Source organism: Podarcis gaigeae (genome assembly GCF_964106915.1).
Source record: "Podarcis gaigeae genome assembly, chromosome: 4".
Classification (NCBI taxonomy): domain Eukaryota; kingdom Metazoa; phylum Chordata; class Lepidosauria; order Squamata; family Lacertidae; genus Podarcis; species Podarcis gaigeae.
The window spans coordinates 95417260-95433823 of record NC_139677.1 but is presented as its reverse complement, the minus strand read 5'-3'; the positions used below and the strand labels follow the sequence as shown (position 1 = coordinate 95433823).

General features: G+C 43.6%; 1 protein-coding gene across 35 annotated transcripts in view; it reads right to left on the bottom strand.

Moving 5' to 3' along the window:
- DLG2 (discs large MAGUK scaffold protein 2) overlaps positions 1 to 16564 on the bottom strand; it is a 902142-nt gene that overhangs the window by 40415 nt on the left and 845163 nt on the right. For all 35 annotated transcript variants that reach the window (XM_083736268.1, XM_083736240.1, XM_083736269.1 and 32 more), the window contains 2 exons: positions 5741 to 5917; positions 1080 to 1155 (listed from right to left, as the gene is read on the bottom strand). In XM_083736268.1, the coding sequence (XP_083592394.1) occupies positions 1080 to 1155; positions 5741 to 5917 (253 nt within the window). The remainder of the gene's footprint in view (positions 1 to 1079; positions 1156 to 5740; positions 5918 to 16564) is intronic.

The window sequence follows — 16564 nt, the reverse complement described above, 5'->3', positions numbered from 1 at the left end:
CTGAAACTAACTGAAGTTTAAGCAGCCTCTTCTGGAAGCCCAGGTAAAGTGTCCTCTGAGAGGTGTCCTCCTTTGTAAGTGGGCCTTAAGAGGCTCACCTGGCTCTGGTGAGCTGGGTCTATCCGCCATTTAAATCTCCCACAATTACAAAGAGCAATGTTATTTCAGGGGCATTGTGGGAAATTAAGATGGTGGCTTGATGCAGAGACAGATTGCTTGGGATGCCAGGAGGGAGAGAGAGAGAGAGAGGATAAAATTACTGGGGATTCGGAGTAGTTCCTTTCTAAACAACAGGGGTCATGGTAGCTGACCAAGGTGCTGAAATTGCTTTCCACAATCACCTATTTTCTGCTCAGACACAGCCTTCCTAGGGCTGAAACAACGGCAGCAACAAAAAGAGAGACTCACAGAACTCTGCTTAACATGGAGTTGAAACTTAAAGCTTGTCTGTTTAGGAAAAAGCTTTTACAAGGACCTCTGGCTGGTGGTTAGCTAATACCGCTGGATTTCTAATGGGTACACTTTGATTGTTGCTTTCTTTTATGTCTATTTTGTATATTTTTGTGTGTGAGAAAGCTGCGTTGAGGCATGTTTTAAATCAGGGCCGGGTGACCTGTGGCCCCACAGATGTTTCTGACCTGCAACTCCCATCATCCCTTGCCACAAGCCATACTGGCAGGGGGCTGATGGGGGTTGGACTCCAACCGCATCTGTAGTATCACAACTTCTCCATCCTCGATTTAAGAAAAAACAGTGCAAGGCAGCTAGCGTGCTGTTGGTGCTAAAATGAACAGCAACCAAAGTGTTTTTGGCCTAGTATGATCCTAAAACAGAAATAGTTAATTCTTCATCTTTTCTGTGTTGCAATATTACTTTCTTGTTTCTTTTTCTTTTTTTAAAAAAACCTCTTTTCTTTCACTGTAAAATAACACCATAGTTTAAACATTTCCCTTTCGCTCTCTCATTTTATTCATCGTGTGACCTGTTCTTGCTTAACTTTCGTGCTGTTCAGATGTTCTACTAAGTGTGCATAGCTGTAAGACTTAAATCTCTGCAGGGTTAGTTTCACTTTCACATACCCCTTTTGCATCGATCACACCAGGTTTTGAGTTAAACTTCACCGTCTTTAAACGTGCTCTCTCTTTTCTTTCGACCCTGGAAAAAGAGGGAGAAGGAAGAGATAGGTAAAAAACAAACAAAAACCTATTTAAATCACACCATGCCATTCTTGCATCAACCTGAGAACTTAAATCTTGAATCTTCAAGGCACTTTAATATTTGCATATAAAAAAGGAAAAATATTGCCATACCTGCATGGCAGATTCCTAAGTCACCTCTATCCAACATAGAGGATGCACAACCTATACCTATATATATAGATCTATATATGAATAATCCTGTTCATTTTGGTTTGTCTCATTTTCTTAGTTTAAGTCTTAGGTTCAGTTAGCCCCATTTTCCCCATTTGTTTGTGATTTTTAAAAAAGGAAATCCTGACAAAACCGCTTATCTTTTTAGTACATATTATTCCTAATATGCATATTTTTTGTCTAATAGAAACATTTTCTGCAAACCATTTCCCTTGATAATTTTGCACATCCGACGATGTGCAAATTTCCAATGAGAGTTGAGTTTTGGTTTGCATATTGGCTATTTATTTATTTTCGTCCATGGGTGCAAGTTTAAAACCACGATGGGTTAATTTTTGTAGAGGAAAATGATCAGGAGAACATCCCCTCCAACAAGCAATAAAACAAATGCTTCTATTTTGATGTTACTAGGGTGTTTTTTTAAAAAAAATCACACTGCCAGCTGCAATGCACTAAGCTCAGGTTACTATAGATACAGATGAACTTTGGAATAAATGATCGCCCCCCATGAAAAAAGCAGTATTTACACATGGAAAAGGATGAAATGCGACTTTCATATTTGATGTGTGATCTTTGAGCCACAGGAAAAACTGTTAATTTTCAATCTGCAGATGAAACTCTGTATTAGAAGGGAAGGGGGCACTGAGAGGGAATGAAGACTTGAGGCTGTGTAATCTCCTAAATAGGAAAAAAAGCAGTGCCTACTGAGAAAAAGAAGTAGCTCACAGCTAAATACAGCTTTTAAATTATTATCATAGGCTAATGCTAATTTTCTCTCTCTGCTAACCTCTCAAGCTGCTTCATTTTATTTGGAAACGTGTTCCATGCATACAATATAAGTGTTTGATAACTGCTTTGGAATAAGCTTCCAGGTTAAGGTAACCCTGCCAGGTACAATGAAAGATTCAATGCCAACTTTTTGCATTGGAAATGTTATTTGTTTCCTGTTCAAAGCTAGCTGTTGCAGCAGCTCTTATGACCTGGCAATAGAGAAGGGTTAGCTCTCTCAAGCTCACCGTTGATAGACCTAGAACCCGTCTTCTGTGCACACTTCCTCTGAGCACACTGGGAGTGGCTGCCGGGACCATATAACACTGGTCCTAAAAAATATTCACTGGCTCCCTATACGTTTCCAAGCACAATTCAAAGTGTTGGTGCTGACCTTTAAAGTCCTAAATGGCCTCAACCCAGTATACCTGAAGGAGCGTCTCCACCCCCATCGTTCAGCCTGGACACTGAGGTCGACCTCCCAAGGTCTTCTGGCGGATCCCTCACTGAGAGAAGTGAAATTGCAGGCAGAGGGCCTTCTTGGTGGTGGCACCCACCCTGTGGAACGCCCTCCCTTCAGATGTCAAGGAGATAAAGAACTACACAACTTTTAGAAGACATCTGAAGGCAACCCTGTATCAGGAACTTTTTTAATGTTTGACATTTTTTTTATATGTGCTGGAGGCTGCCCAGAGTGGGGAAACCCAACCAGATGAGCAGGGTATAAATAATAATAAAATTGCTGTTTTAATGGGCTTGTTTATTATATATTTTAATTATGGATGTTTTAATATAGTTGCTTTACTCGGTATTTTAATTCTGGATAGCTGCATTTTAAAGATTGGATTGAAGACTGAAACAAACTCGCAACATATGAACAACTTGCATATAAACACAGACTTGCCATGGACAAATTCAATGATACTTGGAATCCATTCTTACAAATATTGTAATAGATTAAGATCTGGTGAAGTACAATAACAACCTTGTAAAATATACAGTTTTGGGTTTTCCCCTGCCCTTTGTTTTCCTTCTGCACAGGTTCTGTTTCTCTTTCTTTTTTCTTCTTGAAATGAAAGACAGTCTAAATTCTTTTAATATTACTACTACTAGCAGTAGTGGTGTTGGAGGTGTTGCTTAGCAACCAGCTTTTGCCAGGTAATACACACTCTAATTGGCTGTGTCATTCTGAGGGAGTTTTCTCCTGTATTTTTGGTTGCATGTATCCCTGCTATGGACTAGGCCTCAGCTATGAAGAAAGACATAAACATCTCTGTTTATTTTTCCTCAAGTTATAAGCTTTTCATGTTCAATTCACTCAATAAAGAATTATCAGAATTTCTTCTCTCCATGTGTGTTATTTAAGTGACTTTGCTATCAAAGGGCAATGTGAGAAATTTAAAACAATGGGCAGCTCCTAGACTCAGCTTCCCACCATGGCAGTCCAGATGGGTCCTTTAGGGATTGGTAGGACTCTAACACCTACCCAAGGATGCTGAATGTTGACTTGCAGGTTATGCTTCTAACATACTCGCTTCTAGATGTACCAAGTTTTAAAAGCCTTGTTATTTTCCTCCTCTCTTTTTAAATGCCAGAAGTACACAGAGGGAAATGTCCTTTATAAATAATTTTCAAGGGCAAGGAACCAGCAGCTCTGCCCACTGCAAAAACCCCTCTGGACACAGAAGTCATGTTACATCTTGTTATTCTGCCTGGATTGTCAGTAGGACATGTTTATCCACTCGACTGGGTTTTCCTTTTAGATAGTAAATGCAAAGCAAAATACTTTTTTTCAGCATCCCTCAAGATTTTAATCCTAGCTCTTTAACATACGAATGGGTTTGTTAGCTTTATCTGAAGTGAGTGCTTTTAGCAGGCTTCCAAACTCAAAGGGAAAAGATAAAGATATGATATAAAATTGATATGCACAAATGCATAGCCTTCTTCATTTCTGTTTCTCCCTCTTGGAAATAGGAGGAGTGCCCTCAGTTGGCATAATGATGTCTAAGAAAGAAAGAAAGAAAAACACACCCTACTCTTTGCAAACATCTCTGAATGTTATTTTCCTCTTACAGTGGGAATTGTTTTATCCAATGATGACCTTGGTTATATTTTAACTCAGATTTGCTTTTTGGAAAGACATAATTAACTGACCTGATTTCAGAATGGATGCATACTTAGTTCTATGTATAAGTTTATAAACCTTTGAGTAAAGTTTGAAGAAGCTCCCACCATCATTTTATCATAGTGCTATTCATGGAACTAGAGGGACGTGGGTGGCGCTGCGGGTTAAACCACAGAGCCTCGGACTTGCCAATCAGAAGGTCGGCAGTTCGAATCCCCACGACGGCGTGAGCTCCCGTTGCTCAGTCCCTGCTCCTGCCAACCTAGCAGTTCGAAAGCTCATCAAAGTGCAAGTAGATAAATAGGTACTGCTTCGGCGGGAAGGTAAACGGTGTTTCCGTGCGCTGCCCTGGTTCTCCAGAAGCGACTTAGTCATGCTGGCCACATGACCCAGAAGCTGTACGCCGGCTCCCTCGGCCAGTAAAGCGAGATGAGCGCCGCAACTCCAGAGTTGATCATGACTGGACCTAATGGTCAGGGGTCCCTTTACCTTTACCTTTATTCATGGAACTAGCTGAACAACAAGGAAAGCTTTCATATTGAGGCAGACATTGGACCACTTAGCTCACTATGGTCTACACAGACTGGCAGCAGCTCTCCCACACTGGGCTCTCTCCCAGCCCGAACTGGAGATACCAGGGATTGAACCAGCGACCTTCCACTTGCAAAGCAGATGCTCTGAGCTACAGCCCTTCCCCAGCTGTCTTATGCAGAGTCACCACATCACATAACTGACCCAGACTAGTACTGATAGCTCTGACTGAACAGCTTTTCCAAGGACCTCTCACTGGTTGAAATGTAACACAGGGCACATCAAGATTTCCACCGCGGTGAAGAATCTGTGGCTCTCAAAATGCTTTTGGTCTCCAACTTCCTTCAGCCCCAGTCAGCATGGGATGAAACGGGAGAGTGTGTAGCTCTGCCAAAGCCTCATTTCCCACCTGTACGCACAGCTGCACCTGCAGATTCCAGCCACAAGGCCTGCAAGATCTTGCCGCAGCGAAGAAGAAGAAGAAGAAGAGTTTGAATTTGATATCCCTAAGGAGTTTGTGGTGTAGTGCCAGTGTAGTGTAGTGGTTAAGAGCGAGGGACTCGTAATCTGGTGAACCAGGTTCGCTTCCCCGCTCCTCCACATGCAGCTGCTGGGTGACCTGGGGCCAGTCACACTTCTCTCAAGTCTCTCAGCCCCACTCACCTCACAGAGTGTTTGTTGTGGGGTGGGGGGGGGGGAAGGAAAGGAGAATGTTAGCCGCTTTGAGACTCCTTAGCGATATCAAATTCAAACTCTTCTTCTTCTTGAAACGCAATTAGTAAAGGAAAAAGGAACCTCGCACCTGACCGTGCTCAATTGTTCCCTTTTGTCTTTTGTTGAATCGTTGGAATACTCTTGTTAGGGAAACATTTAATAAAATAAAAATAAAATAAATGAAGTGTGTGTGTGATGGGGGAAGGAAGCAATCACAGACAATATCTATTACCTCCTTTTGCTGGGGATAACTCCCATCTCTTCGCTGTCTCCCTCCAGCATCACTCGTCTCGCCTGCCACCATTCGTCATCAGATGCGTTGATAACGTGCAGGATGTCCCCATACTTGAAGCTGAGTCCTTGGCTGGGGAGGCCGCTGTCCTTGCTTTTGTCGTAGTCAAACATGGCTCTGGCAGGGGAAGAGAAAGACACAAACAGGAGCTGATTATATGGATCATGACAGCTCTTAACCAGCCACCTCCTCCTTTATTCAGTGACCTCGCTTTAATTGCATTTTTAAGCCGGCGACTTTCAGGGGAGATTCGTCTTAAGCTGTCGGAGGGGAGAGCTACATTTCCGCCCCATCTGGGGAAAAGTTGTGTGCATGCACGAGAAAGACCTTTAAAAAACAGCAGTATCTCCATGTAAAGGAAGCTCTGCTTTGTGTTACTCAATGACATCTTCAGATCTCTCATAAGACGCGCACATACACGTATATACGGAGTTGATATTCTTCTTCTTAAAGTTATTATATTGGAGGAATGTCCTCCCTCTCTTTCATAATGCTAGAACTCAATACGATACAATATCTTCATTGTCATTGTCCCATACAGAACAACAAAACTGAAAAATCTACATAAGACATTCAAAAACCAACAATCCTGCTATCCCAACCTGGTTAGCCCCCTAAAAACTCTGATACCCCATTTTTAAATACAATTTATTCCCATAGAGACTCCTTACACTGCGTATAAAACCAAAATCACATTTGGGTAGAAGCTGTTTCTCAGGTGGCTAGTCCTTGTCTTTATAACCCTGTACCTTCTTCCAGAAGGTAGAAGCTGAAAGAGATCATTTCCGGGGTGCGCACTATCCTGCGCTATCTCTGCAGCTTTCTTATGGCACCTCGATTTTTCTTATGGAATCGCCTTGATTTGCCTTGTGACTTGGGGCACACATATACCTAGCTGATGCATACAGACCCTCCAAGTGCCCCTATTTCCCAGGGACATCCCTGATTTAGAGAAGCCAGGCCAGTTTCTGATTGGATCCCAGAATGCCCCACTTTCCCTTAGGATGTCCCTATTTTCATTGGATAAATGTTGGAGGGTATGGAGTTATCCAACCCTCGAACCATCTGAAGGCAATCCTGTACAGAGAAGTTTTTAAATGCTAAATGTTTCCTTATTTTATTAGATTTGTTGGAAGCTGCCCAGAGTGGCTGGGGCAACCCAATAAGATGTGTGGGGTATAAATAGCAAAAATATCATTATGGAATGGGATGTCTCTATTTTCATCAGGGAAATGTTGGCGGTTATATAGCCCAGTCATATGGGTTGCTTGGCTTTTTCCCATCCAGTTGCCTGTTCAATGGGGTGCTGATTATTCTCTGTCTGTCTGTCTGTCTGTCTGTCTGTCTGTCTGTCTCTCTCTCACACACAGCACAAAGCGTAGCACAACTCTGCAGGTTTGCAGCATGGAAAAGTGGCTCCCAGAAGGTTTGTGTTCATGTGTGTGGGTTGGTGCCTTCGTCTCTCCTCATCAGAATGAAAGGCCTGAATGTCTTTGCAGCAGAGCAATTTTTATGGAAACAATTATGCAAAATTAATCACCCCGTCCGTTGTCATCCAGTCACACAGAGCTCTTGTGGCAGAGAAAAAACACAGCGGGCTACTCAGCACTAATGAAACCAGCGATGGCAAAATGGTCATTATCGCAGCCATTGCTGCTTTGTGGCTTATGGCATTTGTAAGAGAAAATAATTTTTAAAGCCGCGGGAGCATCCATCTAGGATCAAATTAGGCAAGGAAGGAAAAAGCTGTTCTTGGGGTGTCTTTTCAGAGCAAAGCTATGCTTCTGAATTCTGCCTTTTTTAGAAAGAGAGAAAGAGAGAGAGAGAGAGAGAGAGAGAGAGAGAGAGAGAGAGGAAGGAAGGAGTGTTACATGGCCCAGCTGAGTGGCCCATCCCATCCCATTCACTGTGCCATGATAACAAAAAAGGGTTTAAAGAAAAACACTTAAGGAATTGTTAAATCAGCACGAGTCGAGAGTTCTTCATGTTTATATATGCTTTGGACCAGGTATAGGCAAACTCAGCGTTCCAGATGTTTTGGGACTACAACTCCCATCATCCCTAGCTAACAGGACTAGTGGTCAGGGATGATGGGAACTGTAGTCCCAAAACATCTGGAGGGCTGAGTTTGCCTATGCCTGCGTGGGACTGTTTATCTTAATCCCCTAGCTCCAAAATGGAAGAGCAGTCTGTAGCTTACTGGGCTTCCAGAAATCTGATGGTACCATCCAGAGAATCTGGAAGACATGGTGAAGGGCCACAGCTCAGTGGTAGAAGATCTGTTTTGCATGTAGAAGATCCCAGCTTCAGTTCCCAGCATCTTCAGAAGTAGGGCTGGAAAGACCCATATCTAAAACTCTGGAGCATCACTGCCCGTCAGTGTAGACATTACTGAACAGCCTTTTCTTGCTAAGGAAGGTGTTCTGGACCCCTGATCATAGTTGCTCTTTTCAGGACTGTCCCCCTATTAAGAGACATTGATCCACCAAGTCAATAGGAGGACATAGGACCATAGAAAATTGCAAGTTGTGTTCTGGAAGTGGCTTTTCATATAGGTTTCTCCCCCAGGCTGACTGGAGATTGAACCTGGGCTATTTGTAAAAGCATGTTCTCTGCCACAAAGTTACATCCCTAAATTAACAGGTCATCTGGAAGCAACCTGTGAACGCAGGAGAGGCCTTGAACATCTAGACCAGGCTTCCTCAAACTCGGCCCTCCAGATGTTTTGAGACTACAATTCCCATCATCCCTGACCACTGATCCTGATAATAATAATAATAATAATAATAATAATAATAATAATAATAATAATAATTTATTTATACCCTGCCCATCTGGCTGGGTTTCCCCGGCCACTCTGGGTGGCTTCCAACAGAATATTAAAATACAATAACCTATTAAACACTAAAAGCTTCCCTAAACATGGCTGCCTTCAGATGTCTTCTAAAAGTCTGGTAGTTGTTTTTTTCGTTGGCATCTGGTGGGAGGGCGTTCCACAGGGTGGATGCCACTACCGAAAAGGCCCTTTGCCTGGTTCCCTGTAACTTGGCTTCTTGCAGTGAGGGAACCACCAGAAGGCCCTCGGTGCTGGACCTCAGTGTCCGGGTAGAACGATGGGGGTGGAGATGCTCCTTCAGATATACTGGACTGAGGTTGTTTACGGCTTTAAAGGTCAGCACCATCACTTTGAATTGTGCTCAGAAATGTACTGGGAGCCAATGTAGGTCTTTCAGTCGGCTGCTCCCAGTCACCAGTCTAGTTGCCGCATTCTGGATTAGTTGTAGTTTCCGGGTCACCTTCAAAGGTAGCTCCACGTAGAGCACATTGCAGTAGTCCAAGCGGAAGATAACTAGAGCATGCAGCACTCTGGCGAGACAGTCTGCGGGCAGGTAGGGTCTCAGCCTGCGTACCAGATGGAGCTGATAAACAGCTGCTAGGTGGGGCTCATGGGAGTTGTAGGCTAAAAACATTTGGAAGGTCAAGTCTGAGGAAGCCTGATCTAGACAGCCCTTCTTGGAGTTGCCAGGGATCAAACCTGTGGCCTTTTACATTCCAAAGTGGGTGGAGTCAGAGTAATAAGTGGGTGGAGTTTGCTGCACTACAGGGTTGCATTGATCTCTCTGGGTGTCTGTCAGTCTCTCTGCTTCCTCATCCTTCTCTTTGACACTCCATCTCTGTGGGTCTCATGGGCAAATTTCCCCACCACAGATGTGCAAGGTATTCCAATGATTGCTGCACCATAGACTTCTACAAGGGCATTTCAGACCTGGCTGTTTTTTATTTTCTACCACACTCAGTCAGAACTGAGCACCGTACGCCAAACGAGGTCTCTCAATCACACTCAGCAAAGGCTTCATTTTGCCATGATTGGCTTTACGACTGATGAATACGGATGGCAACATCTGGCGCTGACTTTTGCACATTGGTTGGGGATATTATAAAGGTAAAGGTAAAGGTACCCCTGCCCGTACGGGCCAGTCTTGACAGACTCTGGGGTTGTGCGCCCATCTCACTTAAGAGGCCAGGGGCCAACGCTGTCCGGAGACACTTCCGGGTCACGTGGCCAGCGTGACATTGCTGCTCTGGCGAGCCAGAGCCGCACACGGAAACGCCGTTTACCTTCCCGCTGGTAAGCGGTCCCTATTTATCTACTTGCACCCGGAGGTGCTTTCGAACTGCTAGGTTGGCAGGCGCTGCGACCGAGCAGCGGGAGCGCACCCCGCCGCAGGGATTCGAACCGCCGACCTTTCGATCGGCAAGTCCTAGGCGCTGAGGCTTTAACCCACAGCGCCACCTGCGTCCCTGGGGATATTATATGCAGAGCTAATTAAAGGAAGATTAGAGATCCAAAGCAGGCAAACTACTGAACAAATGTTTCAAGTGACTGAAAGGCTCTGTTGCCATCATGAGCGGTAAAGACTGATTAGAGAGAAATAAAAGGTTCATTAAAGAGAAAAACGGAGGGAAGAAACAGCTGAAAGGATCTTACACAGGAGGAATCAGTATAACTTCTGCCTGAAACATTAGAAATTCTCTAATTAGAGCATACAGGGCTAGATGGACCAATAATCTAACATGATATAAGTTCGCACGATTTATCAACAAATGAAGCCTATGAGAGATGCTAGTGGTGCCTGTTTAAAGTGGTATTTTTTTTAAGTGTTAAGGTTCCCTCTTCTTTCAAAACTATTTCATTATGTATACCCCAGAAGCTTTCTCGGGAAATTGGTATACAGGCTTGGTTAAATGAATATATGAATCACTTCCCACAAGGAAAAGCTCACAACCATTTCCAAGAAGAATAAAATACAGTAATGAAAATACATAACCATATTAAAAGCACAGAGTAAAAAACACTTGCTCATTGGTGCTACTCAACCAACCTAGGAATTTTTTTTAAAAAAAGTTTTCTTAGTGTCAAAACCATGATACTATGAGGTCCAGAGGGTGGCAACACGAGAACAGGGCCTTCTCTGCAGTGGTTCCCCTTCTATGGAATGCCCTCCCCAGGGAAGTTTGCCTGGCACCTTCATTATATACCTTTAGACGCTAGGCAAAAATGTTCCTTTTTAAGCAGGCCTTTGGTTGATCTTATTGACATCCAACACCCTTTTAGAATGTGGCTTTTGGGGTGGGGGTTATTGGGTTATTGCTTTTGGTTTGATTTTATATGTTGTGGTCTTGCTGTGAACCGCCCTGAGACCTCCCGGTATAGGGCGGTGTATAAGTTGAATTAATGATGATGATGAGGAGGAGGAGGACGACAAGGTTGGTTCCAGGCATGTGTCCCCTATACTGAAGACAAGAACCATTGCCCTCCTTCTTATTGGTTTCAAAGAACAGCATTTCATCATATGGCATCATTCTGCTCCTGCCCTCGGGCCACAGAGAGGCATGGAAAGAAAGAAAGGAGACTGCCAGAAGCCAGAACTATTGATACAGTGGTACTTCAGGTTACATATGCTTCAGGTTACATACGCTTCAGGTTACAGACTCAGCTAACCCAGAGATAGTACCTCGGGTTAAGAACTTTGCTTCAGGTAGGAACGGGAAATCCACACAGGATTATTATACTTGCTATTGGCTTAAGGAGACTAACAGAAGAGATGGTAAAGGAAAAAGAGAAATTATATGAACAAGATATGATGTGGAAACACCAAGATAAGACTGGATAGAATTATGAACTTTGTTTGGACTGATTGGGACTGATTTGGACATTAACGCAGTAATAAGAAGATGATCTGAATCCCCCTTTGGATCTTGAAGTATGGGTTCCACCAACAAAATTTAAAAATTTGGCTTTGTAATTTGGAATTTATGCGATGTGATTTAATTTGATGTGATTGGCCAGTTAATAAAAATTATTATTTTTTTAAAAAAAGAACTTTGCTTCAGGATGAGAACAGAAATTGCGCAGAAGCGGCGCAGTGGCAGCAGGAGATCCCCTTAGCTAAAGTGGTGCTTCAGGTTAAAAAGAGTTTCAGGTTAAGAACGGACCTCCAGAACGAATTAAGTTCTTAACCCAAGGTACCACTGTACATGAAAAATTCCTTTGGCACTCAGCAGCTGAGTTTGCTATTAGAGGGAGTAGCATGGGCATTCTTGAGTCCTGGGCTTGTATTCAAAATAGCAAACTTTTTCCACTAGTGAAAGGAACCTTTCCCCATCTCCCCCCACTCACATGCACCCTATATCTATTAGGGTGTTCCCCCTCAATCCTCTGGAGCAGGTGTGGGAAGTGGGACACGTGCGGGGGCCCCAGCATACTGTACACCATTTCTCTGCTGAAAATAGTGACATCCTGTTCCTTACCCTCCGACATTTCTCTGATGGAAATAGGGACATCCTAACTAAAAGCTGGTCATTCCAGTGTCAAATCAAAAACCGGGATGGCTTCTGTGAATCTGGGACTGTCCCTGGAAAATAGGGACACTTGGAGGGTCTGTGGGAGGATGGGAAAAACTTCCATTGCACAAGTGTAAATCCTTGCACTAACAGAACAAAAGCACTGGACACTGGTTTGTATGCACAGAGCAAACAGGAGAAGGAGGCAGAAAAAGAGATACTTTTGTGCTTGCCCCTTGCTGCCAGGCATGTCAGAAATCAGTTGAGTTTGGAAATGCAAAATGTAAATCTCTACTGGAAATGAGCGCCTTCCTCAGAGTCTGGCTGCAAGGTAGAGATATTAAGTAAGAACAACCCAGCAACAGCTGCTGATTGTCATCACAGTGGTTAAAAATAAGTGTATATTTAGATTCCCAGTCCTTATTTAGGAAAGGAGGGAAAGGAACGATAATCATAAAACAACATCTTCCCCAGCCCCCAACAGCTTAGTACTCAATGTCCATAAAAAAGAGATGTTTTCCATTTGATTTAGAACAACACAAAAGATTGAAGATCCCTACATCCTACAAACATGGGCAACTTGAATCATTTATATCACAATGGCTTCCTTGTGGAAGGTCAACATTTTGAAAAAAATAGAGACTTGTGAAATCATTAAGCATGCCAATACTTGCAACTGGCCAAAAGGGTTAACTTATATAAAACATGTGCTGAGGTCAGCTCTCATTTGGAAAGCCAGCTTCTTATCATTTATTCTGAATGTGATTGTTTGTGTCCAGAACTACATAATTTTGTAATAATAATAATAATAATAATAATAATAATAATAATAATAATATCATTTATACCCAACTCATCTGGCTGGGTTTCCCCAGCCACTCTGGGAGGCTCCTAACAGAATCTTAAAAACGCGATAAAACATCAAACATTAAAAACTTCCCTAAACAGGGCTGCCTTCAGATGTCTTCCAAAAGTCAGATAGTTGTTTATTTCCTTGACATCTGATGGGAGGGCATTCCACAGGGCAGGCGCCACCACCAAGAAGGCCCTCTGCCTGGTGTATGTCAACTGCTTAAAATGTCAACCACCCAATACAGTGGTACCTTGGGTTACATACGCTTCAGGTTACAGACGACTCCACTAAACCAGAAATAGTACCTCAGGTTAAGAACTTTGCTTCAGGATGAGAAGAGAAATCATGCTCCGGCGGCACAGCAGCAGCAGGAGGCCCCATTAGCTAAAGTGATGCTTCAGGTTAAGAACAGTTTCAGGTTAAGAATGGACCTCCGGAACGAATTAAGTACTTAACCCAAGGTACCACTGTATAGAGCCCCATCCCCGGCATGGAAAGCCACTGTCTGGGGGAATACACAGCACTGTGATGTCAGGACACTGAATAAGTTGTCTTGCGTGTAACGGAGTAACAAGAAGAATTTAAATGTGTGGTTCTTATTTGTGGATACAGACAAGCTATTTAGATCGAGAGGCCATGTTTTTCCCCCTTGTTTATTAAGGAACCATGGAACTAGCCATGGTCCTGAAACCCATGGCTGAAGGTAAGAATACAAGGAAATTACCATGCCCTACATACAAAACAGATGCTTCAACACTGAGCCCTGCTGGTTCAGACCAAATCCAGTATGCTGCTTATAGATTTCTAAAATATCAAGCATTTCAGGAATGCTTTTAAATAAATTAGTATACAAGCAAACAAACCCACTAGAAGGACATGAAAGCAGCAGTCCTCTCTTGCTTTTTTTCATGCCTAGTAGCCACTGATAGTCTTAGTAAAGGTAAAGGGACCCCTGACCATTAAGTCTAGTCGCGGACAACTCTGGGGTTGTGGCGCTCATCTCGCTTTACTGGGCAAGGGAGCCGGCGTTTATCCGCAGACAGCTTCCGGGTCATGTGGCCAGCATGACTAAGCCACTTCTGGCGAACCAGAGCAGCACATGGAAACGCTGTTTACCTTCCCGCCAGAGTGGTACCTATTTATCTACTTGCCCTTGATGTGCTTTCGAACTGCTAGGCTGGCAGGAGCTGGGACCGAACAATGGGAGCTCACCTGTCGCAGGGATTTGAACTGCCAACCTTCTGATCGGCAAGCCCTAGGCTCAGTGGTTTAGACCACAGTGCCACCCGCGTCCCATACTGATAATCTTATCCCTCCATAAACCTGTCTAATCCCAACCAACTTTGAAGATGCCCAACATGCTGGCCATTGCCTCTTCTTGTGGTAGTGTATTCCACAATATAGCAATGCATTGTGTGAAAATGCATTTTGCATCACAAATTGATGTCAGGGGCTGGAATGAGGAGGAAGGGTGGGAGCCCCTCCCTTCCCCTGAACCTTCTTAAAGGCACAAGGACAGTATTGATTTAGAACAGTGGTTTGCAGAGGGGCATCGTCCGGAGGGGAAAAGCTTAGAGATACTGGGTGAGGAACAGCTAGAAGAGGAAACACTAGGAGAGAGACCAGCTGGCAGATTCACGTCCTAGGACAGCATTCCTGACCCTCCCCCTTTGCCTAGAACTAGACGAACTCTAAGGGTGATAGAACAGAAAGCAAAATGGCAACAAACTCAGATTACCCGATGTAGAAGTGACGTAGATTAATGGGGACGGAGGAGGTGAGCCTTTACTGGGAACAACGCTATATTTTTAGGGAGATACGCATTCCTTTGCTGTGGTTATTAAAGGCACTAACCGGTAAGCCACTATTTCCTTTTATCTCCTTATTTACTGCCAGCCGGGGAGGGAAATAATAATAATAATAATAATAATAATTATAATTTATAATTTATAATTTATAATTTATAATTTATAATTTATAATTTATAATTTATAATTTATAATTTATAATTTATAATTTATAATTTATAATTTATAATTTATAATTTATAATTTATAATTTATTTATACCCTGCCCATCTGGCAGAGTTTCCCCAGCCACTCTGGGTGGCTCCCAATGAAGTATTAAAAACAATACAGCTTTAAATATTAAAAACTTCCCTGAACAGGGCTGCCTTCAGATGTCTTTTAAAGATAGGATAGCTACTTATTTCTTTCACATCTGAAGGGAGGGTGTTCCACAGGGTGGGTGCCACTACTGAGAAGGCCCTCTGTCTGGTTCCCTGTAAGCTTACTTCTCGGAATGAGGGAACTGCCAGAAGGCTCTCGGCGCTGGATCTCAGTGTCCGGGCTGAACGATGGGGGTGGAGACGCTCCTTCAGGTATACTGGGCCGAGGCCGTTTAGGGCTCTAAAGGTCAACACCAACACTTTGAATTGTGCTCGGAAACGTACTGGGAGCCAATGCAGATCTCTCAGGACCGGTGTTATGTGGTCCCGGCGGCCACTCCCAGTCACCAGTCTAGCTGCCGCATTCTGGATTAATTACAGTTTCCGGGTCACCTTCAAAGGTAGCTCCACATAGAGCGCATTGCAGTAGTCCAAGCGGGAGATAACTAGAGCATGCACCACTCTGGTGAGACAGTCCGCGGGGCAGGTAGGGTCTCAGCCTGTGTACCATACAATTCGGGGATACGATTCTCCAAAGCCTGACAGTTGTTGGGAACCATGAGTGGAGAGAGTTGCACTCAGGTTGTCCTTCAGGGCTTCCCATGGGCACCTGATTGGCCACTGTGAGAACTTTTGGCCTGATCCTGCTAAGGCTCTTCATATATGCATGGTTTCTCTGACTGTGTGAAAGCAAGAAGCAGAAATACTTTACTGGAACACTTCAAAAGGTTCTGGGCCCACGACTTCCAATTGTTATTGCACCACTGATGCTGTTTCAAGCTGACTAATGGATGGAGTCCATTCAGTTGAACGAGGCCTTTGTGACCAAAGCTTTTACACACCTTGTCGTATTCTGAATTAGGTTTGCTGGCCTCAGGTCTCACAGAATGCAAGATCCCTGACTTTCCCACAGAACTTTTAAGACCGATTCAAGCACTGACAATATCCTTTTATCTCGAGAAAGTTGCCAGAATTGATATGAGGAAAGTGTGGCTGGGCTGCAAATCGTCACAGTAAAGTGGATCAAATGAGGATTCAGCAACCTCTTGCACGTTTGAAGCACGCAGGCGAGTCAAATAAATAATCTTTATTCTGCCTGCCTGCCCTCCGGGGAGCCATTTGTCTTTCTAAAAGGACTTTTAGTATCTCTTATTCAGTAATTGGCAGCATTGAGCTTTATGCCTTAGAATGGAGCAGCTCATTCATACAGATAGCCAGGCACCCTCTGCCAAACAGCAGGATGCCTTCAGGAACTGAAGACACCTTTCTCATATTTGGGGGCTGGAGGTTTGTCATAGGAAGACTGACTTAAAACAGAACAGCCTGGGCAGAATCACTGCAGGTGGTAAGCAGTTTTCCCTGTGGCTGCAAGAGATTCATCTTCTTCAACCATTATCAC